The 17,060-nt window shown below is 49.6% G+C and overlaps 1 protein-coding gene across 1 annotated transcript; it reads left to right on the top strand.

The window, feature by feature from the left end:
- The first annotated feature begins 1,496 nt into the window (after positions 1-1,496).
- On the top strand, positions 1,497-7,177 carry Barhl2 (BarH like homeobox 2). Its single transcript, XM_031342210.1, has 3 exons — positions 1,497-2,750; positions 4,358-4,583; positions 6,337-7,177. The coding sequence occupies exons 1-3, from the start codon at positions 2,135-2,137 to the stop codon at positions 6,644-6,646; spliced, it is 1,152 nt and encodes a 383-aa protein (XP_031198070.1). The 5' UTR covers positions 1,497-2,134; the 3' UTR covers positions 6,647-7,177.
- Positions 7,178-17,060: the final 9,883 nt, after the last annotated feature.

The raw sequence follows: 17,060 nt of genomic DNA, 5'->3' as shown, positions 1-17,060 counted from the left end.
TCTTGGAATAACGCGGCACCCCCGCCCCCGAACCCTGATCAAAGATCTAGATGTCCTTAGGATGAATCACCACGCACCTCCATCTTCCAATCTGGGACTCACACCGGAGGAAGCAAGATCTCAGGAGGGTTTTTGCCTCCGGGATACCTCTCAAGAGGGTCCTCAACAAGGAAGAAAATAAGAAAGAAAGAAAGAAAAGAAAAGAAAGCGACACCCATAATCGCCACTAAACCCCGTTCTTTACTGACATTCTACACAGTCACGGAACCGATGCCAACCACGCAGATTCATAAGGTTCTTAAAAATGGTAATTTGGAGTAAAATGTAACTCAAAGAACTTTGAATCATTCATTAGCACCTTATAATTACTCTGCTAATTAGGTTGACACGGCACTTAATCAGGAGTAATACGCCGTCTTGTCACTGGCGCTTCCCATTACTCTGACATTCAACAAGAGACAGGTTGGAGACGTCTTGAAGAAAGAACGCAAGTTGATACCCTCCGACAAGGCGGCGTCACAGTCGGGCTCCAGGTCCCAAATGGATTGGCGGTGACTGTTTCCTTTCCAAAACCAAGGCCTGCCTCTGTGGGAGGGGATGGAAGCCCTGGAGGGAGGAGCGGCGGGAGCGCAGGCTGCGGCCCCACGGCAGCCTGACGCGGCAGGGAACCACAGCTGCCTGCGCCACCGGAGAACGTTCGGGCCAGGGTTTTTCCCGCCTCGGGAGAAAGTGCTTGGTCGGCATTTCTTCCAGCAATGGCTCTGACTGGAGACAAAGCGGGATTTGGAGCCAATGCCGAGGATGTAGCCCCCGGCTCTGTGCCTGTCCAGGATCTGCTACCCGGCTGGCCAGAGCCGGAGCGCACCGGCTCCTAGAGGGAGAGCAGAGCTCAGAGGCTGCAGGCCCACGCGGAGCTCTAGCTCTGGGTGGCACACACTTCCCCGTGGGGTCCCCTAGCACCCCCTTCCCCTGCTTCTCGTGTTTCCGCTCTGCTCAAGCGTGCTTGGGAACCGTGCGAGCGTGGCCGCACTGCAGGCCACGGGGAGCCACGGGATCCTTTTGCCCTTCGCGGCCTCTCCACTCACCCTCCAACCTTGCTTAGCACGGGCACGTCTAACGATCGGCACCGCATCCCCGCTTCCCTCCCGGGGACTCCCGTCTCCAGTGCCCTTCTGGTCTCTCCCCATCTCCCCGGCCCGGCACTCGTTACAGTGGGTTCCACTCGGACCCCTGGAGTAGGCGTTGGGCTCGGGGCTGCGGGCACACCGAGGTTCGGGTTCTCAAAAGAGCAGCGGGGTTCGAGGCGCGCTGCTGACGGGCTGGCCAGGAGCGCGCCCATTGGCTCCCGGCACGCCGGCGTCGCTCGCTGGCGCGCAGCGGCCAATGGGGCGCGGGGCCCGGGCGGCGGGGGCGCGGGCGGGGAGCGGCGGCGGGGGCCATGACGTCACGGGAGGGGGTCGGCGCCGCCCGCGAGCCCGCGGATGACAAGCCAAGGCGCGGGGCAGCGGCGGGAGTCGCCGGGTGCCGCCTGTCCGCGGTCTCCTGCGCCCGCGCTTGCTCCTTCGCTGCTTCTCCTCCTCCCGGGGCGGCGGCGGCCGCGTTCGCTCCACAACTTTCCAACAAAGTTCAGAAACTCGGCTCTGGGACGGCGGGGTCACGCACGGCGGTCACCTCCGGGGACGCCCGGCCTTAGCGGTCGCTGCACCTGCTCCGGCCGCCGCCGCCGCCCGGGATCGGGCAGTGGGCAGACCCAGGCGGCGGCGGTGGCGGTGGCGGAGCAGGTGGTGGCGGCGAGGTCGCTCCCGCGGCCAGCTTCTTAGCCTCGGTGCCGCTCGCCGCTGCCGCCGCCCACGTGCGCTGTGGTCCAGCGGAGCGCACCTTCCCGCTTGTGGCATTTGGGGGCTTTCCCCTCTAATTTTTTTCTCTACTTTTTGTGTAAGGGGGAAAAGTTGAGGCGAAAGTGCCCACCAATTGTCACCTTCCCATTATCCTTCATTCCCGCCCCACTTTTTTTTTTTTTTTTTTAAAGCAGTGCCAACGTTTTTTAGTGTCTATTTTGTTTTACGATCGATAGTTTCCCTTGCTTGGTCCCGGCGGCGGCTGATCCGCGGAGTGGCGTGGACCTCATGTAGAAATGACAACAATGGAAGGGGCCAGCGGGTCGAGTTTTGGAATAGACACGATTTTGTCCGGTGCTGGTTCCGGCAGCCCCGGCATGATGAACGGGGATTTCCGATCGCTGGGTGAAGCGAGGACAACGGATTTTAGGAGCCAGGCCACCCCGTCACCCTGTTCGGAGATTGATACCGTGGGAACGGCGCCCTCTTCACCGATTTCGGTCACCCTGGAACCCCCGGAGCCACATATTGTGACAGACGGACCCCAGCATCACCATCACCTCCACCACGGCCAACAGCCACCGCCGCCATCCACGGCCCCAGCGCAAAGTTTGCAGCCTTCGCCCCAACAGCAACCGCCGCCGCAGTCGCAGTCTGCAGCCCAGCAGCTGGGCTCGGCCGCCGCGGCCCCCAGGACTTCCACCTCTTCCTTTTTAATTAAGGACATCTTGGGAGACAGCAAACCCCTGGCGGCTTGTGCACCCTACAGCACCAGCGTTTCGTCTCCTCATCACACACCGAAGCAGGAGAGCAACGCGGCTCACGAGAGCTTCAGGCCAAAGCTGGAACAGGAGGATGGCAAAACCAAGCTGGACAAGAGGGAAGACTCCCAGAACGACATCAAATGCCACGGTGAGTTGCTCCGGAGCTGCCCGGGTCACTTGAGTGACTGCCGAAGAAGAGGGGCCTAGGCGTGCGATTCAGCACCACACTTTAAGTTTTGTGGGTTACATTTGCGCCCTGCGACCTTCATTGCCATCAGGCTCGTTTCTTTGTTTTGTTAATTTTAAATGTGCTGGAGGAAGGTGGTAGCTGGAAGAGGCAGGATAAGAGACACTTTTCCTTGAAAACAGGGGCGGACTTGGGCTTTTTTTCTTTTAGCTGAGGCCTTGGGGATGGGAGTGGGAGGGGTGGAGAGGAGCCGATAACTAGTTGTGCTTGTCTAGGTCTGTGATCACAACTTGGTGTTTATTTTTGAATGTAAATACCACCCCAGTATTTTCCAAATGTCCAGCCCCATATTTTCTAAATGCCATCACTGGAATTATCTGATTTAATGTTAAAAAATCCCAACATTATTACTGGAGCAATTTATTTTTACTAGTTGGTGATTAATACAGAAAACAAATCATAGCCCGTTTTTAAGAACACTCTTCTCACCAATAGCCCTCTTTTGTTCCTTTCCAATAACGAGTATTTACAAAAACTAAACCCTATGAAATTGAGCTTGTTTTTGTAAAATCAAGACAACAATGGAAATTATCTTTTAATACTCTATTTTCTTCTTGGGCAATTTCAATTTCATAAATAACTGTTCTGGTCTTTGGCTTGCAAAAGATTTTAAAACACCAGAGAGGTTTTCCCCTTTACTGGTGATATTATTATTATTATTATTATTATTATTATTATTAATGCTTAATTCTCTGGTAAAGATTGCTGTCTAGAAGGTAGGATATGGGCTCTTCATTTTACTGTTTATAGCATTAGCATAATAGTGCCCCAAACAGATGTACAGTCTGGTCTGGCGATTTCTCGTTCACCAACCTCCCCAGTGGGTCAATTAGAGAGATTATTGTTCTTCCTGCAGGGAAGATCAAGGAGTTCTGCACAAACCGGTACAAACAGAGAGGGATTGACATATCGATTTCTCAGCATTTCAGCAAAAAACCAAAGTTGACAAATAGAATCCGGAAATTTCTGCGCTGTCACCTGGATGGGCTCAAGTGTTTTTTTTTTTTTTTTTTTTTTTTTTTAGCTCAGTTCAGTGTCTGGGTGACACCTTCTCTCTGAAGCTTGGAAAGGGCAGGATTCAGAGGAGGTCAGTGTCTGGGTGACACCTTCTCTCTGAAGCTTGGAAAGGGCAGGATTCAGAGGAGGTCTGCAGAAAGCTTCAGCCCAATATTTTCCAAATGCATCTGAAAAGAAACAAAGAGCTCTAAGTTCCAGCTAGCAGGGAAAACATTAGAGCAACAATGTGACATCTGCCCATCTTGGAAACAGAGTAGAAAGACTTTGGAGAGAGAGTGTGTCTAAGAAAGAACATCCCTTTGAAAACAATAAAGAGGGGGCACATAACCTCCTCTCTGACCAAAGAGAACTAGAAACAGGAGACCACAGATAAACTTTCGCAGGCCTCTCTGCTCTCCAAGGCCCAGTGTGAGGTGTGTGCCAGGTGGACACCCCTCTCTCTTCTGCACTTCAGACTGATTTACAGAGTCCTGTCGCTGTTTCTACCCTAGGAACAAAGGAAGAAGGAGACCGGGAGATTACAAGTAGCCGGGAGAGTCCCCCTGTGCGAGCCAAGAAACCTCGAAAGGCCAGGACAGCTTTCTCAGACCACCAGCTCAATCAGCTGGAGCGTAGCTTTGAGCGGCAGAAGTACCTAAGTGTCCAGGATCGAATGGACCTGGCAGCCGCCCTCAACCTCACTGACACCCAAGTGAAGACCTGGTACCAGAACCGCAGGTGAGGAGAGCTGCTGGGTCCCTGTAGGCCATGGCTCACCGGCTTCTCTCCTGTTCTCTGCAGACTAGGGGCAGAGTCAGGCTCAGAGTAGTGGGTGCTCTCAGGCAGAGGTTAGGCACACATCCAAATGGGAGTGACTAAGGGCACCAGGACTTTGAACACTTTTGTGCTCTAAATGTCTTAACATTCTGTTCTTTTCCCTGGGAAACTCGCATGGCAGTTTTCCCCATTTTGTCCTCAAGCAGAGCAAGCCATACTCAGATTGAAACATCTGTATGTGTAGCTGACACCCAGGATGCTGTCCGTGTGCACAGTATGCTTAGAACTGCTACAGGCTGGCTCCAAATATCTGTGTTGGGCAGCATGACCTAGCTATTGAGGTTTCCCCAGAGCTGTCCCACCAGCCTTGGCTTAAATGTTAAGCAGTTGGGAAAGCCAAGGTCCAAGCCTTCGTCGACATAACAGGGAAGATCAGGGAAGCCCATCTGGGTTAGAATTGGACTGGAGGCCATGGGCTGGAGAATCAGGCAGCTGGTTGAGCATCCACTCTAGAATGTACGTGGGGGAAGGGGAGGGGGATGCCTGCCCCCATGTCAGGGCTGTTTCTGCAGTCTCATAAAGAGAAAGGGTGGGAGGGGACACAAACCCTGTCCCACAAGACTGATTAAAAAAAAAAAAAAGACATTAAGAAAGTGTCTGGCCTCACACTGGTGGCTAGGGACAGACTTGGGCAATAGGAGTTGAGGGTATGTCCTGTTTCCACACCTGGTGCTAAACTCTCTGGGCTCAATTCTCTGCCCCCTCTGTCGTTTGTGTCCTAATCGTTCATAAGTGGGGTTGGAAATGCCCGTCCAGTTGTCATCTTACCATAATTTTCTGTCTCATTACATACGGTTTCAGCCACCCTAATTCTGTCGGAGAACATTAGTGTCATCTGTAGCCAATTTAAAACCGGCGACATGTTTATTAATTTGGCTGGAGCTGCTGGGTATGGATGCCCCACCAAGCTTACCTTCCTTCCCAGGGCATTCGAATTAAAGACCTCTCTCCTAACTTGGTGCAGCGGGGAGAGAGGAGACCGCAAAAAATGGATCACGGGGTATAAGCACTACCTTTTCTTTAAGGAGAAACTGTCTTGAGATCCATTTCCTTCCACTTAGAGTGGTTAGGAGGGACCTCTCCCTAGGGAGAGCTCACTCTTAAACAAATTCCAGTTTTGAACCTTGTGGTCCGTCTGCCTTAAGCCTGTTATGCCTGGTCAGACTTAAGGAGGAGTTGCCCCGGCAGCCTTGGAGAGTGCAAACCCGGTGTTCAGCCGCCCTTTGTTTTGGTTTCCTTGGGTGCGATGGGGGAGGGGCCGAGAGCTAACCTTTTAGAGATTGCTGGTCTGAGAACCGCAGAGGAGAATTGGGGGGACCAAAGGAAGATGGATGGAAAGATGGGAATCTCATTTGGCCTCCAGGAAAGTTGCAGGACGTAGTTAAATCGTGGGGCAGAGGACCAGAGAAGGCAGCGAGGCTTGTATAACTAACTCCACCTAAGAGTGTCTCCATGTAGAAAATGTAGTTTGAAGAGCTGATTTTGGGTCTGGGCGGTCCTGAGAGCGTGTGGGTGACGCGGGGGCAGGAGAGGCGCATCTGGGGTCCTCCAGGCCTCCATTGAGTAGGGAGGGTAGGGGAGAGCGGGGAGCAGCGGGCACGGTGCTGGGACAGTCCTCCGCAGCCGCCGCCCGCGCGCACCCGATTTCTTTCAGAACCAAGTGGAAGCGGCAGACTGCAGTGGGCCTGGAGCTGCTGGCCGAGGCCGGGAACTACTCCGCGCTGCAGAGGATGTTTCCATCGCCTTATTTCTATCACCCGAGCCTGCTGGGGAGCATGGACAGCACGGCGGCGGCGGCGGCCGCGGCCATGTACAGCAGCATGTACCGAACTCCTCCAGCGCCCCATCCGCAGCTGCAGCGGCCGCTCGTGCCCCGCGTGCTTATTCACGGCTTGGGGCCTGGGGGACAGCCGGCCCTCAACCCTTTGTCCAATCCCATCCCAGGCACCCCGCATCCCCGGTGAGGAAGGAGGGACAGTGCCGCAGCCCTCCAGGTTCCCACCCCACCCCGGACAGCTGCCCCGCCTCTCCCCGCACCAAACCAACCGGAATAGAGGCAGAGGAGTAAAAGGGGGAGCTCACCGGTGGGCTGGGGTCCCCAAGGACCAGCCAGCCCTCAGTTCTCCATCTGCCCTCTGCCCCCTCAGAGGCAGGGCCCCAAGTGTGATTGGAGAACATACTGAAAGTGCGACCAGTAAGTGAAAACACCCACACAAAAAACGAACCCTCGAGTTTTTTGGTTTTTTGTTTGTTTGTTTGTTTGTTTTTTTTACAAAATGACTTTAGGGACAAGCAGCAGGGAGGGAGGGGGGAGGGCTAAGAGGGGACGAGAGAAAGGATGGAGAGGAGCCTTCGGGCAGAGAGAATTGTTACTGGACAGAAGCCTGAAATTCACCCTCGGGCAGAAGGTGGTACCCTGGACATCCGGTCTGCCTCAGAGCAGGGGAAGGTGACGGAGAACTTTGCACTGATTTCTCATGAGCTTTTTTTTTTTTTTTTTTTTTTTTTTTTTTTGGAAGTGGCATGCTACATAATATGAAAAAAAAAGTGTACATTTGAAAGACTGAGCGATAAGTGATATATCATATTTATTATGTTGTCCAAAAAAGATTCACTTATATACGTCAGTAATAACATGAGTTTTCTTTTCATGTCTTTTTGATTCAGTAAAATAAATGCTTAGACAAAAGTATAGATTTTTTGTGATTGAAAATTACAAAAATAAAGTTTATCTTTTTTTAACAAGTGATGAAATCCCAGGGAGCTGATTTTCTTTAAAAACAACAACAACACGCACCGATTATGAAACGCGTGACCTGGGAGCATAAAATATCCCTTCAGTAGTAGTGTACAAAATTTGTCCAGATCTAGGTCTGGCTTGTAGACAGACTGCTCTATTCCAGGTGCCCGCCTCTTCCGACTAAGAGTGGTATCTTTTTAAAAGAATGGTTTAAAGAATGAACACTTGTTTGTGGACTGTTAGTCCTAGCTAAATAGGCAGCTGACTTTCCCCTGTTCCCGCTTAGATGCGTAGTAGGTTTCTGTGTATTCTGTGTGCCCCTCCCCTTCTAGAACTCTTCTGGGGCTGAGTGAGTCCCGAGTGCTGGCCATCGAAGCCAGCAGGAGCTGGGCGGCGGCGGACATTAGGCCGGCCTTGCAGCTGTTCAGCCGCCCGCGGCTGGGCGCCCGCACTGCCGGACAGCCTGCGAGCGGGAGGCTGTGGGCCGAGCAATTAGGAGTTCCCGGGGGACGCCGAGTACCCTGCTAACAAACTCTTGTCTCCCCTTTGATCCTTGCCTTCTTAGTCCCCAATGGCGACCTTCTAGCCTCCCCAGCCCCTTACCTAGTCGCTCCCTCTAATGAGTTGTACTTGGATCCGCGAAGCGGGAACACAGCGTCAAACTCTAGTTGAGACAAGCTTGCCAAGCCTTTCATCTGTGCTTCTGGAAGGGCTGGCACCCAAAATGAAAGACTCTGCCCAGCTTGTAGAGAGGAGGCCCTTGAGTGCTTCCTCTGTGTGTGTGTGTGTGTGTGTGTGTGTGTGTGTGTGTGTGTGTGTGTGTGTGTGTGTGTGTGTGTGTGTGTGTGTACCAGAGCCACGGCTTGATTTTGAGCTGCAGGTGCCTAGGACCAGGCTGTCTTTTTACCAAATCCAGCATTAAGGATTGTTTTACGAAAAACTGTAGGGCTGAGAGACAGACTGGACGGACACAGCTTCAGAGCTAGCTATTCACATGCACCTATTTAGTGTCCTGTCCCTTCCTCGGAGGGGGGGACCTGGTCCTATGTGAGCACTTTCCAGTCTCAGCGGTCTGACAGACAGCAGCTAATCCACATCCATACCTCGCCTCCAACTTGATTTGGTGCTTTAAACTTCGGTTTAAAATTTTTTTTTTTAAATGTAGTGATGTGGAAATGTAAACTGAAGAGAGACTGGAAGGAAAACGGAAGGAGAGCGAGAGCAAGAGGGCGTGGCCTTGCGCACCTGGCCTGCCGCAGACCAAGGCTAATTAGGGAGTGGCTTGCAGATTTCACCCCGGCTCCTCAGCTGAATCAGAACGGTCTCAGCTGAATCAGAACGGTCTCGGTCTTTTTATGATGCTAACAGAGTCTGGGCTAGCCCGTCTACATTTTATGCTATTTTATTTTTACTTTTTTTATTTTTTTGCCTGCTGAGTGGGAAATAGAATGTCACCCTGTTCAGTGTGAAAAGGTCCAAAGCCTGAGTACCCCACAGACACACCCCTGTTCCATCTTAGCATTGGTTGGATTTTTTTTAAATCAAGTTTCAGTAGTTTATGATGGGTTTGCCCAGGCCTATAAAATCATTTTCTAAGGCATGAGGAGCCTTCTGTTCACACTGGACATGGGCCTGGTAAACTCAGGGCCAAAGAGGTTTACCTAGAAAAGCACAGCTCTTGTGTGTGGAAAGAATCCACATAAAGACTTATGGTAGGAAAATGAACGAGCAGACTTCCCAACCTAGGCAAGGCCTTGGACAGTGGCCCACCAGCCCCACTGCTGGGGAGCCAGCCCACTGTTATTTTCTCTCTCAAGCTTGAACTTGGACTCAAATTTCTGCAGGTTCTCTTCCCCCCCAACCATGTTTTCTTGCATCCCCTAAACCACGTGGTTGGTAATGTCCATCCTTTCTTTCTCCATTGTTTTGGTTTTGGCTACTTGCTGTTCCACCCAGATTGTTAGCGTGGTGTCGCAAGAGGAGTTGTTCTGGGAAGAAAGTTGGGTACCAAGTTCTTTTTTCTCCTTCAACATGGCTGCAAAGGAGACCTTTACAGGTGCCCTAAAATCCTAAGTCCAGAAACTACTGATTAAAAGTCAAGAACAAAATGAGTTCATTCCTTTACAACGGGGTCCTTTCGTGCTTTTGTGCTTGCCCAGTTGAATTTTGGGTGCAGTGAGGTAGGAAGAGAGGGGCAAGCAAATGAGTCTTTCCACCGGAGACTTAGCTGGCTGTCACCGGGAGCTAGCTGCATTCTTGTCTTTCCCCTGTCTGAAGGGCAAACTATGTCTGGTCTCTGGACTGATTAAGTAAAGTCTAGACAAACAGAAACCCCGATGATTCTTTGCTTCCCACCAGAACACAGGAAAATGGACTTGTTTCAGAGGTATGTTTGCAAACCTCAAAAGGTCCATCCTCAAGGCCTAGTGGCCTGCGGATCAGCCAGGGGAAGGTGGCGAGCAGTGTAAACAATCAGTAATCTACTTGTTAAGGAAGAAGTTAAACTTTCTGGCCAGCAGCCAGTCAGTGCAGCCCAACCAAGCTATTTTCAATAAATTGCAAAGTAACACTTGCTGCTTGGCTCCAGCCCCAGAAAATATATTTACCACCCTGTATCAGTTTATGTGTGCCCCCCCTCAAGGAAAACCCACACAGTGCAAATTAGACAGCCAATTTCCTGTGTTTCTGCAAAAGCCAGCTTACCCTTAAAGTCTCTCTCCTTCCTCCCACCCACTCTCTGCCTGTGCCTAGGCAGCCCTTCAGGAGAATTTGCTCAACTCCCACCCCTCAACAACTCGGCCTAGGAGGAGTTTGCTTTGTTATATTTTTAACTTTCTAAAAACATTGGGAAAGCCCTCCCCAGGGGGAGGGGACTTCAGTGTTTGTTAAACCAAGAGGGTGCAAAGAATACACTTGAAGAAAAAGACAAGGCAGGGCTTGAAGTCAACAAGCTTGGAAAACACGCCCTGACTTTTCACCACCCACAGACAGGTCAGGAGGAGGTAAACCGGCATCTCCTGGGCAGCTTTGAACCCTTATTGGGGAAAACTGGCCTACCCTGTGTCCTGGCAGCTGACCACAGACAGTTATGGGCACGTGGGCGAGTGGGGCCATCTCCAGGGCTGACCCTGGATGAGCTTTCTGGGGGACTCTAGTCCTCTCTACCACTGGAATCTTTTTTTTTTTTTTAAGTTGGGGCCCAGTGCCATATCACCTCTGGAAGACAACTTGCTTCTGTCTGAGCGTAAGTGTGGACGCCCAGACTGGGTGATGGTGAGTGGGTGGACTCTTGGGTTGTCTTTTTCAGGGAGCTGTCACTAGCCTTTTGCATTGGAAAATCAGCCCCACTATTTTAAGGGGGGATGGGAAAACTCAGAGGAGACCTTTGCCTTGCTTCCTCCTAGCTGGCATGTGAAGCCCTCTGTCATTTTGAGCTTTTCTGAGTGCTCAACCATTCTGTTTCTTCCTCTTTACCTTTCTTTGCCCGACTCTCCTGGCGATCTCCCAGGGTCTCTTTTCCTAGCACCACAGACAGCTCCCAGGTCGCGCAGTGGAGGGAGGATCCAAGAGCAGGCGGTTCCGGGCAAGGCCCAGGCTACTGGGAAGAATGGGGTGGGATGGGGGAGTGTGATTACAAAGAGCCCTCCCCGGCAGCGCTTCCTGATTAACTCGAAGTCCGACAGGGTCACATTCCGAAGAGCACAGTCTACAGATCAACACAAGTAATTCAAAAATCCCAAAGATCTGGGGATAAGTAGCGCTCTGCGACAGATCAACTCCTAACGCACCCCACTTAATAAGTTCTTAACCGAAGGCCCCCAACCCCCGGCCTCTGCGGGAGCCCCCTTGGAACCTGCCCCTGCGGCTCTTCTGCTTCAGTCGCGCGTGGTCTCCTCAGCTGCAAGGCAAGGACAAGCTCTGCGGAGGTGCTCGAGCCAAGCGGGGTCCGGGATCTGGGCTATTCTCCCTCCCCGATGCTCACGATTCTTCTCGGCCGTCTGATTGGATAGGACACCCTGAAAAGAAATCAGCGTCGCGAGCGCGAGGCAGAACTCGGCCTTGGCCCTCGGTACTGCCCTTGGGAGGGCAAGGCCCTACGCCATGCCGCCAGGCTGGGCCGCGCAGAACGCACCAGGCTCTGGAGCCCCCAAGTCCCCATAGCTAGGCGCCGGTTCTCTGTGCTTGCCTAGCCTCAGGGCAGTCTGGCGGCCAGTAAGCTCCTGTGCTGACGGTGACAGAGGTGACAGATGAGTTTCAGGATGATTGTCTGGGAAAGGCACCTACAGATAGACCTGGGTCAAAAAATCTCAACATTTTTCAGGAGCAGTCCTCGGGATGGCCTCCAGAGTAGTGTTGTGAGTTGTGGAGGAAATAAAAAGCCGCTCTCCATCTCTTGTGAAGATAATAAAATAAGCTCTGCAGCTCTCTGCATCCGGACCCACCTCCTGCTTCACTCTTCCTAAGAGCTCAGAACTACATGAAGGTTAAAACCTTCCTTCAGTTCCTGGAGTCCAGTTCTTCAGCCTTCTGACTGCCTTCTTTCTCTTCCTAGTTGGGTTAGAGGGATAGAAAGGTTAATGGAAATTAGGAACTGACCGGGTTTTAGGTGTGTGAATTATCCATGATTGTGGGTTCAGGCACCTTTGGGGATCAGGATTTTTCCCAATGCCTGTGAAGGCTGGAGGAAGAGGCACTGAAAGGCCTCTATTAGGCCGTGTCTGGGGGGGGGGCGGAGGTATGTTTTCTAGAGAGCAATTGGAATTTATAATACGGCTGGTGGTGCACTCCGAAGCCACAAAACTAGAGTGCCCTCGTGGAAGGCAAATTGTTCCAAACACAGTTGGCTGGGTGTTAGGAAATGGATCGGGAGGGTGTGCTTCTCACAGTACCACGGAGAGGCCAGGCTCGGGAGGGTGTGCTTCTCACAGTACCACGGAGAAGCCAGGCTCGGGAGGGTGTGCTTCTCACAGTACCACGGAGAAGCCAGGCTCGGGAGGGTGTGCTTCTCACAATCCACGGAGAAGCCAGGCTCGGGAGGGTGTGCTTCTCACAGTACCGCGGAGAGGCCAAGCTGTGTGGGACCCTGTTCAAATATGAAAGTCTCACGGCAGGTCACTTTCAGACAGGCCAGGTGTCCTGCTGAGTGAATAGACTTTAATGATTTCGTTTTAAATGGACTCTGCTAATACGCACAATTTGACTAAAAATTGTCCTGATATTACTCACAAGATGAAAATAATATTTGGTGAAAGCACTAAACCTACCTCTTTAGCTTCTTGACTAACAGTTGCCCTCCTGAAGGCTGGGTATTTGTAGATCTAAGGCGAAAGGTTCGTGTCCCAGTATCAGCCATTTCTCAATGAGAGTAGGGTGAGGAGGGATCATTTAACACACGACTTTCTTATCTGTCCTGTTTTCCATAAATGGTTTATTAGTAGAAGCTTGCAATATAGTGTCATTAAGTTAAGATTTTAAAAGGGACAATGTGTCCTCATTGGCCTCGAGTGAAGCCATTGTGTCACATAGGTGATTAAAGGAATGAGTGAAACATCTTTCCTTGCTATGCAGTGATAGACCAAAAACTTGCACACCACACAAATTGCCGAACCCACGCACTTTTGTCTTTTTTCTTTGCCTTTGAAATTTCTGGCAACCCACATTTTAGACATTCTCATGAATCTCTAGGTTTACGTCAGAGCTAACTACCAAAAGGCAGTTCTTTCCACCTCTGCCTGCTATGTCTCCTTGTGCTGGTGGAAGTGCTAGTCCCGCCTACCGTGGTCCCGTCCAATCAGAGCACAGCAACCTCAGTGGTTTGTGCCAGTTGCTGGATTCCTTTCTTTTTGCTTCCGTTTGTTTGAGTGGGGAAGAGGCTACCCAGTCTGCAGAAGTAGACTGCAGAATCGAGGCCTAAACTTCCCTTTCCTGTTTTCCTTTCTCTTACCTTCTCTTATTTTAAAATCCTTTGCCCCCTCCAGTGCCCAGAGGATACTATCAGGCAAGTGGGCACGTGTCATCTGCCTTCTCTGGGGTCTCATCATCCCTGTAAAAGACTCAATTATTTTCACATACCCAAAGTACACCCACAAAGACGCTTGCTTATTAGGGTAGAATTGGCCTTCCCACCTCGTTTACGACAGCAATAATAGCTGCTTTCATCCCTGGGATGGGAAGCAGCTATGGTTGCTGCTGGAGAGCTCAGGAAAACCTCTGGCCTGTTTGCTGGGAGGAGGAAGGCCTGCCAGGATGAGGTTGAGACCCAGAGGGTCTGTTTCGTTCTCCATTTTCCTGCCGTTTTTTTTTTTTTTTTTTGTCCTGCTTTTAAGTTTGCTATTGTAGATGTGTGGGGTGTTTTAACGAAAGCAAAGGCGACAGGTTAAACATCCATACAGAGGGATGTTAATGAAGAGGGCAGAACTAAGCTTAAAAGTTTACTGGTTATTACTAATTAATTTTTGGGTCAAGGTTTTGAAACTTGCAAACTATTCAAAACACAAAACCCCCAACCTAGCACCCCGGGAAGGAGCCCATTACTTGGCAAGATGTTTTACAAGCATCATGCAACTCATCCCTTAGGGTTCACAGTTTTTACTTGATTCTGCTTGGAAATTTGGCAGAAGGATACATCCAACAGATGGTTTGTAAGCAAAACTGATCTTAACCCAAACTCAGAACAGGAAAGAATCTCAAGTTAGTTATCTGGTTGAATACCAGCTGGAAGCAGCAGGTCTCTCTACAACACATTCCCTTGGTAGCTTCCTCTCTTTAATCCTTGTGGCCTCCTCCACCCCGGCCTCCAAGGATAGACAAGAAAAACTGAAAGAAGAAACTGTAGGATTACAGGTGACCAAGAGATGACTCTGTGCGGCTGACATCTACCTGCCGCAGAGAAAATGGAAGTTCTGTGTAAAAGTTTAAAACTAACTTCATATTGTGAAAGAACAGGTGCGAGACGAGAAAGTCACTTCCAGCATGTGGCTGATTACTTGTAGGTTTTGTTTACTGTGCATCGTATACAGTTGTGTATATCTAAACTTTCAGTTTCTCCATGTTCAAGTACTTCTCCATAGTCTTTAAAACTCTAGGTTTGTATGGTATGAGACATAATTTCCCCCGCCCCCATGATTCTGTTACCCATTCTTCTTAGCACATGTTAAGTAGGTGCTCCACCACTAAGCTGTGCTTCCAACTTCATCTGTCTTCCTATCTATCCTCTACCTATCATCCGTCTGTCTATCTGCCTATAGTTTGTGCGAATGCACACATGTGCCACAGCACACATGCGGATATGAGAGATTAATTTGTTGGAACTGGTTGTTCATCTTTTCCGTCCACAGGTCAGGTTAGGAACTGATTTCTCCCCTGCTCCTGATTGCTTCCTTCCTTTCTTTCTTTCCTTTCCCCTTTTTTCTCTTCCTTTCTTTTTCTCTTTTTTCTTTCTTTATTTCTTTTTCTTTTTGGACAGGGTTTCTCTATGTAGCACTGACTGTCCTGGAGACTCTGTAGACCAGGCTGGCCTTGAACTCAGAGATCCGCCTGCCTCTGCCTCCCAAGTGCTGGGATTAAAGGCGGGCGCCACCACCGCCAACTGAATTGTTTTCTTAATTTGAGATAAACAGTAGGAGTCTAGTGAGCATAAGAACAAGATTCTGGTTTTTAAATGGTTGTCGGATTTTACCCAGATCTCATGCATGCTAGTTAGGCCGTCTAGCACTTCAGTCTGGGTTTTATGTCTCAGTTGGTATGTCAGCTTTTTATTGGTCTTCTCTAGGGCAGGGGAAGAGACAAGAATACAGTTGGAAGAGGAACAGCTTGATGGGGGAGGGGATAACTCACTGGGGATGGGTTCCAGGGCAGAATGTGAGTTTACCCTGCTTGAATAAGGAGCCTCCAAGTCTGGCAGGCTGTGAGGGGCACAAGTGGGTGTGTGTCCATGTGCATGTGTGTGCGTGATAGTATGTGTGAGCATGTAAACATGCATGTGCTTATATGTGTGTGTATGTGTGATCCTGTGTGCATGTACATGCATGTCATGTGTGTTCATGTATATGTGCAAGCATGTGTATGTGTATTTTCTGAGTTTTCAATGGGTAAGTAGAAGCTATATTTTCTAGGGCTTTTTTACCTAACACAATTGATAAGAATTAAATTCAGGTTAAGGTGGAAAAAAATAAAGAGCCATAACTTACAAAGAAATTTGAGTGCGGGGGTGGGGGGTTGAGTAAAAGAATTAAACAGCAGAGGTCTAGCCTTTCATTTACGTGACACACATTAACCGCACTATAGAAGTTCCAGACGAACTGCCTTGTTCTCTTGTCTCCAGGAGCCCATGTAGGGAACTTTAATTGCCACATTTTCAAGCCGATGTAATGGTGGGGATGTCTTAGTAATTACCTTAATGAGATAACACCTTTCCTTCCCTCAACCTACTCATTATCACGCCTCTTGTTCAGATTTCAACTACAAAGAACTACACTTGTAAAAAAAAAAAAGTCTGCGATGTATTGTTCCAGGTCTCATCCCTGTAAAATAATCACATTGCAGTATCCTAAGACAGGAAAGAAACAGTACACACAGGCAAATTAAATACGTTAAAGGAAAGGCCCGAGAAAAGTAAACTAAACATCTGGGTGCCCTTTAATTATTCTTGCTTGGATTCTCTGTCTTGACCTATAGCGATGCCAAGGTGCCAGAATGATGAATTTTAAGATGTTGGGCTGTGAAGACGCGCAGCTGCAACACTGATGGATTTAGGAAGGGATGGTAACAAGGTTAGCTGCATGTGAAGTGTGAATTGAGATTTTTGCAAAGAGACTGTGATTGCAGATGGGCATAATGTTGTACCCTTGCATGAAATCTTGCTATTATTGTATAGTGGTCAGACAGAGTGTGAAATGACTTATTACTTTTCTTTTATTCTTTAATGAAGTTGGTTAGAGCGGCGGTAATGCTGCTAGTCAATATTAGTAATGCACGCACATACAAAAAACCTATATGACAGGTGCTGAAATATTAAATATTTATTTAGTTTTGACTCTTTTCCCCTAATTTTCATGAATATCCATGTGCAAACAGAAGTGCTTCTTCCTCCATATAGACAAGTTTGTACTGATTCATGTGTCTGTACTTACCCTTATTATCCTATATAAATATCATACAAGACCCCGATGAGAAGGAAGGCTTCAGTGGCCAGGAAATTTCCGCAGCTCTTCAGATGTTTAAAAAAAATGCTACAATGCTTGGGTCTGATTTCTTCGTGGAATTCTGATTTGAAAGTCCTGTTAGATGAATTTGAAAATATTTAGTTCCTCGCTGTGGTGACTGGAAAAAACAAGGGGGAGGGGGGAAGCCCAGAGTCAGTGTCTAGCATGGTTGGGAGAATTTGGAAGATGAAGTTGTGATTTTCAGGGTTATAGTATAGACTATGTATCTTTGAACTGTCTGTGATGAACGTTTATGCTGTGAACCTGTAATGAAAACGTTTCATTGCTTTCCCAAATCAGAAGAACAGGAAGAAACCGGCTTAGGAGATGCTGCAATGATGTTGAGAGCGACACAAACTCCAGTCCCTCCTGCTATCAGGCTTGTGCCTCCAGGTGCTTCTTTTGGGGCAGCATGGTTAATGGCTTTTATAAAGC

This window comes from Mastomys coucha, unplaced genomic scaffold (assembly GCF_008632895.1).
Source record: "Mastomys coucha isolate ucsf_1 unplaced genomic scaffold, UCSF_Mcou_1 pScaffold22, whole genome shotgun sequence".
Classification (NCBI taxonomy): Eukaryota; Metazoa; Chordata; class Mammalia; order Rodentia; family Muridae; genus Mastomys; species Mastomys coucha.
This window is presented reverse-complemented; position numbering and strand designations above follow the sequence as displayed.

Coding starts and splice junctions, on each gene's coding strand:
- Barhl2 (XM_031342210.1), top strand. CDS start 2,135: ATGACAACAATGGAAGGGGCCAGCGGGTCGAGTTTTGGAATAGACACG. Junction 2,751..4,357: donor GAACGACATCAAATGCCACG/GTGAGTTGCTCC, acceptor TTTCTACCCTAG/GAACAAAGGAAGAAGGAGAC. Junction 4,584..6,336: donor ACCTGGTACCAGAACCGCAG/GTGAGGAGAGCT, acceptor GATTTCTTTCAG/AACCAAGTGGAAGCGGCAGA.